General features: G+C 33.8%; 1 protein-coding gene across 1 annotated transcript; it reads right to left on the bottom strand.

Annotated features, from left to right (window-relative positions):
- Nucleotides 1-6,276: 6,276 nt before the first annotated feature.
- LOC142535174 (early light-induced protein 1, chloroplastic-like) lies at nt 6,277-7,216 on the bottom strand. Its single transcript, XM_075641711.1, has 3 exons — nt 7,073-7,216; nt 6,824-6,913; nt 6,277-6,718 (listed from the first exon to the last, which is right to left on the bottom strand). Exons 1-3 carry the CDS (start codon nt 7,214-7,216, stop codon nt 6,374-6,376), a joined length of 579 nt encoding a protein of 192 aa, XP_075497826.1. The 3' UTR covers nt 6,277-6,373.
- Between the last annotated feature and the right edge of the window lie 494 nt (nt 7,217-7,710).

Below are 7,710 nucleotides of genomic sequence, written 5' to 3'. Positions count from 1 at the left end.
AAGTTTTTCTGAATGTACCGAGGAAATTATTTTTAATAAACTGACACTTTTCGTTTTCGGTCTTTTTTGTTGTGAAAAGTAAAAATTTATGGTAAAAAGTAAAAATCTCAAACTCTCAAAATTTACCAAACTACACACTTTATAATATTTTTCTCTCTACTCAATTGTGATTTCTTCACAAATGGTGAGGCTATTTATAGAATCTTTAAATAATCCAAAAATAAAATACATCATTACCTACATCATCACACACTAATTTTCAATATTTACAACTCTTATTTTCAACATTCAAATATCAATACACACATTTAAATATTATTTTCACATTTAATATATTTTTCAACACTCCCCCTTGTGATGATGATCATGATACAAGATGTTCTTATACTGCCTCGTTAAAAACCTTACTAGGAAAAACCCATTGGGAAAAACCATAGTAAGGGAAAAAGAGTGCAGTCACGTAAACTCCCCTCATGTTGACACGAACAATTCTTCACAAATTTCGTAGATTGCGCATCCCAATATTATATGTGCTTTCTGAATATTGACGTAGGAAGTGCCTTTGTGAAGAGATCTGATGAGTTTTCACTTGATTGAATGTGACGAACATCAATACATTTATTTTCTCTAGCTCTTGGTGAATGCGAAGAACTTAGGAGGAATATGTTTAGTTCTGTCGCTTTTTATGTATCCTCTTTCATTTGAGCAACACATGCAGCATTATCTTCATATAGTATCACAGGCTTCTCGTCGAATGATAATCCGCATGAGATTTGGATATGTTGGGTCATTGATTTTAACCACACACATTCACGCTTGCTTCATGTAGTGCAATAATCTCGGCATGATTTGATGAAGTTGTTACGAGCGTTTGTTTCTGTGAACGCCAAGAAATTGCAGTGCCTCCACGAGTAAATACATATCCAGTTTGGGAACGTGCCTTGTGTGGATCAGATAAGTATCCAGCATCAGCATAACCAATTATACTTGGATTAGCATCTTTTGAATATAAAAGTCCCAAGTCTGTCGTTCCTCGTAGATAACGGAATATATGTTTAATTCCGTTCCAGTGTCTCTTTGTTGGATATGTGCTAAATCTTGCCAACAAATTTACGGCAAAAGATATATCAGGCCTTGTACAATTTGTAAGATACATAAGGGCACCGATAGCACTTAGATATGGTACTTCTGGACCAAGAATATCTTCATCATCTTCACATGGACGGAATGGATCCTTTTCTATGTTTAATGATCTAACAACCATTGGAGTACTTAAAGGATTTATTTATCCATATTAAAACGTTTAAGGATCTTTTCTGTATAATTTGTCTGGTGAACAAACATTCCACATTTTTTGTTCAATTTGTAAACCCAGACAATACTTGGTTTTTCCAAGATCCTTCATTTCAAATTCTTCCTTCAAGTATGACACAACTTCTTGAATTTCCTTATTCGTTCCAATGATGTTTAAATCATCAACATATACAGCAATAATTACGCATCCGGATGTTGTTTTCTTAATGAAAACACAAGGGCATATTGAATTATTTACATATCCCTTTTTCATCAAGTGATCACTTAGTCGATTATACCACATTCGACGGATTGCTTTAACCCATATAATGATCTTTGTAATTTCACAGAATAACATTCTCTGGGTTTTGAACTTTGTGCTTCAGGCATCTTAAATCCTTCAGGGATTTTCATATATATTACTATCAAGTGATCCATTAAGTAAGCTGTAACAACATCCATAAGACGCATTTCTAAATTTTCAGATACCGCCAAGCTAATCAAATACCGAAACGTAATTGCATCCATCACGGGAGAATACGTTTCTTCATAATCAATTCCAGGCCTTTGAGAAAAACCTTGTGCAACAAGTCGAGCTTTATATCTTACTATTTCATTTTTCTCATTTCGCTTTCGAATAAAAACCCATTTGTATCCAACAGGTTTTACACCTTCAGGTGTAAGGACTATAGGTCCAAAAACATTACGTTTATTTAGCGAATCCAATTCAACCTGGATGGCTTCTTTCCATTTTATCCAATCCTGCCGATTTTTACATTCACCAAAAGATTTTGGTTCATGATCTTCATTATCATTTATGATGTCGATTGCCACATTATAAAAAATATATCATCAATTTCTTCTATATCTTTTCGGTTCCATATTTTTCCAGTATTAATATAATTGATAGAGATTTCATGATTCTCGTCAGTTTGTGGTTCTGACAGAACATTTTCATCATCATGTGTTTCTTCAGGAACACCATTCTCTATTTTGTGATCATCAGTGTTTCTTCAGGAACATCATTCTTTATTTTGTGATCATCGTGTTTCTCTATGAATTTTTTTTCGAGGATTTTTATCCTTGGAACCGACTGGCCTTCCACGCTTCAGGCGTTTAATGACATCATGAGTTTTCAATTTGTTTTTGGAATTTCAATTCGAGCAGGGGCATTTGCAGCATGTATATATGATTTAGTTACCCCTTTTGTGTCTGCAAATGCATCTGGTATTTGATTTGCTATTCTTTGCAAGTGCAAATTTGCTGTACATCTTTTTCACATTGTTTTGTTCTTGGATCCAGATGTAACAATGATGATACATACCATGTAATTTCTTTTCGGTATGTTTTGTTCTCCCCCTAACATTGGGAAGATTTCCTCATTAAAATGACAATCAGCAAAACGTGCTGTGAACACGTCGCCTGTCTGAGGTTCAAGATATCGAATGATTGATGGACTATCATAACCGATATAAATTCCAACCTTTCTTGAGGTCCCATTTTCTTTCGTTGCGGTGGTGCAATAGGCACATAACCATACATCCAAAAATTCTCAGATGAGAAATGTCTGGTTCTTTACCAAATGCAAGCTGCAATGGGGAGTATTTATGATATGCACTTGGTCTGATGCGAATTAATGAAGCAGCATGTAAAATTGCATGTCCCCATATAGAAATAGGGAGCTTTGTTTTCATAATCATTGGTCTAGCAATCATTTGCAGACGTTTAATCAATGATTCAGCCAATCCATTCTGTGTATGTACATGAGCAACAGGATGCTCAACAATGATTCCCATAGACATACAATAATCATTGAAAGTTTGGGAAGTAAATTCACCAGCATTATCAAGTCTAATTTTTGATTGTATAATCGGAAATTGATTCCTCAATTTTATTATTTGAGCAAGTAATCTTGCAAATGCAACATTTCGAGTTGACAATAAACATACATGTGACCATCTGCTGGAGGCATCAATAATACCATAAAGTATCTGAATGGTCCACATGGTGATGGATTGGTCCACAAATATCACCCTGAATACGTTCAAGAAACATTGGTGATTCAGTTTGGATTTTGGCTGGTGATGGTCTTATAATAAGTTTTCCAAGAGAACATGCTTTACATTGAAACTTATTATTCTGAAAGATCTTCTGGTCTTTCAGTGGATGACCATGTGTATTTTCTATAATTCTTCGCATCATTGTTGAACCAGGATGTCCAATCGATCATGCCAATTGGTTAATATTGAAGAATTATCAACTACCATGTTTGATTCAATGGGACTTATATGTGTATAATGCAATCCAGTAGGGAGCATTGGTAGTTTTTCAATCACATATTTCTTTCCTGATTTATATGTGATAAGACACATATTTCTCATTCCCTTCATTCATTGTTTGAGTATCATACCCATGGGAAATATATCATTAAAACTCAACAAATTTCTTTTCGATTGTGGTGAATATAAAGCATCATTGATCAAAAATTTTGTACCATTAGGTAACAAAAATTGTGCTTTACCACATCCTTTAATCAAGTCTACAGGACCTGATATTGTATTCACCGTTGTTTTTGTTGGTTTTAGTTCCAAGAAATATCTTTTATCTCGGAGGATAGTGTGCGTTGTACCACTATCGGGTATGCAAACTTCAGCTTTGCTCATAGCATTTTCCATATTTGAACTTCAAAAAAAATATGCAATGAAATAAATTACTGCAATACATATTAAATATAACACATATCATAATTGTACAATAAAACATTATTATATGAATACATGAAAAATAATTATTGTACATTTATATTCTACCATTATATTGTTCATTTTCAGAGAAATCATTGAGAAAATCTGTAGCATCAATATTGTTCATTTCTATCCCACCAACATATTGATCATTTCCAGAGAAATCATTCATAAAATCAGCAGCATCAAAATGAGTTGAATACTCAAACGGTCACTCGTTCAGTGAAGTTGGTCTCTTTTTCTTTCCCCTTTATCGATTCTTTATAGGCTTGCAAAGGTGCTCAGGGCTCGACAATACGAGACCAATGTCCTGGAGTGCCGCATCTGAAACAAGAACTTTCAATTTTTCGAGTGATTTTCATTAACACATGTTCTCATGATGCCTTTTCTGTGGATGGTTGTGACGCCCTTTTGAGATGAGTTATAAAAATACTATCTCTATTGTTTTCAAAACCACGGCCTCGACCACGACCACGGCCAATTCCACGTCCACGACCACGACCACGTCCTCGACCTCGACCAAAACCTTGTCTTTGAATTTGATTTTGGTTTCCAGGTTTAAATTCATTTTTACCAGCATTTACTTCTGGAAATGCTGTTGATCCAGTGGGTCGGGACTGATGATTTCTCATTAATAGCTCATTGTTCTTTTCCGCCACAAGAAGACAGGCGATGAGTTCAGAATATCTCGCAAATCCACGCACTCTATATTGTTGCTGTAAAGTATATTTGATGCGTGAAACGTGGAAAATGTTTTTTCAAGCATTTCCGATTCTGTAACCTCATGTCCACAAAATTTTAGCTGCGAGATTATTCGATACATCGCTGAATTATAATCACTGACTTTTTTAAAATCTTGGAATCTTAACATATTCCATTCATACGGGCGGTCGGAAGTATAACTTCCTTATATGTTCAAATCTTTCTTTCAATCCTTTCCACAGAGCCATGAGATTTTTCGATAAGATATTCACATTTAAACCTTCATCGAGATGTCGACGCAAAAATATATAGCTTTTGCTTTTTCTTGATGAGATATACCATTTTTTTAATGGTCTCGCTTAGACCCAATGACTCAAGATGCATTTCTACATCGAGAGTCCATGGCATATAATTTTTCCCGTGATGTCGAGCGCAACAAATTCGAGCTTTGTCAAATTTGACATGGTGGTACTAAAAAAATTACGATCATTTTATTAGTTAATGAATATTGCAATACAAAGTAATGGATAAACAACAAGTACAAGCATTTGTAAAAATAAGAAAACACACGAGGAGGATATTCTCCGATAAATACAAGACTCGTGAGTATGATAACCAAAATAATTAAAAATAACCTTGAGAAAGCCATCTTTTTTTCTTCGAAAAATTTGATAAGAATAATTTTTAGAGAAGAAGAGAAAGTTGGAGTGATGAATATGTTTGTGAGATCATATTTATAGGGCAAAAACTAGCCGTTTTGTTACCATTTATGACCGTTGGTGTACAAAAATAAAGTATGTATTTGTATAATTTTATGGTAATAATATGATATAATATTAGTCATGTTTAAATAATTATGTATATCATATCATATTATTATAATGATGTGTCATAAGTTATTTTGTTTAAAAACCTTATAGGCTTTTATACTTGTCGTATCCCTTACCGGGAGTGTGGGATGTCGTCTTAACATCTCCCAGGATTTATAACAAGTTTTTGAAAAATTTATTTTTATTATTTCTAATAATAACATTATATTATATATTAAATATATACACAATAAATAAAAACAGTAAAATAAATATATTACTTTTGTTACTTTTTCTTCTGTTTGGAGCTTGGAAAATATGGAGACTTTAGAGCTTCGTGCTGATAACGTGTTGTGAAAAGTAAAAATTTATGGTAAAAAGTAAAATCTCAAACTCTCAAAATTTACCAAACTACACACTTTATAATATTTTCTCTCTACTCAATTGTGAATTTCTTCACAAATGGTGAGGCTATTTATAGAATTTCTTTACAAATAATCAAAAATAAAATACATCATTACCTACATCATCACACACTAATTTTCAATATTTACAACTTTATTTTCAACGTTCAAATATTCAACGTTCAAATATTCAATACACATTTTAAATATATTTTTCAACATTTAATTATTATTTTCAACATTTTTGTCTATAAATTTTTCATTTTTAGTTTTTTTCCACCAAAGTAATGACAAGGCATCCCACGTGTCAAATAGAACTGTAAATTATTTAATCAAACATTCTCACTTATATTATTCAAATATACATCATTGTTTACAGTCTACACACCACACGATATTAACACTATCATACACAAAACATTCAGACAAGAGTCCCACCCTTGACATACTCGGTGTAAGCCAAAGCTATCAATCCTACCATTGCAAGCCTTCCATTCCAAAGCTCTGCATCAGATGTCATCAATCCCCGCGATTTCGAATCCGCGCTCACTCCTTTAAACAACGGCACAAGTGATGCCACGGATAGCAAAACAGTCGTCCCGAGAAACCACGGGATCCCTCCGTTTTGTATTTGCGAGAAGATATCCTGTCCTCTGGTTAATTCTACTGCGATGGCTGACACGAATCCGATCATGGCTAGACGACCGTTGATCCTCTCCGGGCCAGGCCCGTCAAAGGCCATTATGTTTGTAATCTTGGTGCTTTCCTGCATGCACGTAGATTGAGCTCACATGTGAATATATGAATAATGAATGTATTATGTATCGTATTAATTGTAACAACAAGAAATATTGTTTGGATTTGAATTAACCTCGGGTTGCGGCGGTGCAGGAGGTGTTGAAAACAACTTAGGAGGAATTGGAACTGCTGCTTTTTCTTTCTCTCCAGTGACATCACCATCCTGTTGAATCAAGAATTAATAAACTCCAATATTATTAATATATATATATTTACTTAAAAAATGTACATCATAAACTTTGCATAAGTAGTACTATAAGATCTGCGGATCACTTTTTTGTTATTTAACCACAATCATTCAATAGTTTCACATTATATATACCTCAGCCATGCTTCGAATTCTGAACTTTAAATCCCTATTAAAAAGTGACGCGCTCTTCAAAGGTACAAACTGGTTCAAACCAACTGTTCTTGAATTAAAACCAGCTCCACAGATCATTTGCATCCCCGTTGCTGCAGCTGCCATATTGTGTATTTAGTCTGAAAGAAAACTGAGAATTTTTCTACTTATTTTAATAATCAAAATAAGTTGTTTTGGTACAAAAGTCGTATCTGGTTTGAATATGGGAGTGTGTTGGGATTGTGGGTTTATTTATAGATGCAATATCCGAGCTTTTTGTGCGGAGAAATTGTGGGTATTTCTTGTTCCACGTAAAATTGTTATTATTCGCACAACACCGTATGAATATGAACTCATAGGCACCGCACAGGTTTCATTTCAGGATGTGTACGGCTATAAAATTCTAGTTGGGTCGGTGTATGAAATTATGTACGTAGATATAATTATTTCACACAAAATTCAAACTATGTGTAACCTTTCTCTGTAATAACATAATAAAATAATGGTGTCAAAATTAAAATGAGGATGTTGAGATCCAAAGGTCGTTATGAGGATTTTGGAATATGTTATGTTATGTGAGGCATTTTTATTTTGAGTCTATTTTTCGTCAAAGTCTTAAT

The sequence above is a fragment of the Primulina tabacum genome, unplaced genomic scaffold (assembly GCF_025594145.1).
Source record: "Primulina tabacum isolate GXHZ01 unplaced genomic scaffold, ASM2559414v2 Contig864, whole genome shotgun sequence".
Taxonomy (NCBI): Eukaryota; Viridiplantae; Streptophyta; class Magnoliopsida; order Lamiales; family Gesneriaceae; genus Primulina; species Primulina tabacum.
This window is presented reverse-complemented; position numbering and strand designations above follow the sequence as displayed.

What these genes read in the sequence shown, in the direction of transcription:
- LOC142535174 (XM_075641711.1), bottom strand. Translation starts at nt 7,216, where the DNA reads ATGGCAGCTGCAGCAACGGGGATGCAAATGATCTGTGGAGCTGGTTTT. An exon ending in GAATTCGAAGCATGGCTGAG is followed by an intron (nt 6,914 to 7,072) that starts GTATATATAATG and finishes TTGATTCAACAG; the next exon opens with GATGGTGATGTCACTGGAGA. An exon ending in CTGCACCGCCGCAACCCGAG is followed by an intron (nt 6,719 to 6,823) that starts GTTAATTCAAAT and finishes ACGTGCATGCAG; the next exon opens with GAAAGCACCAAGATTACAAA.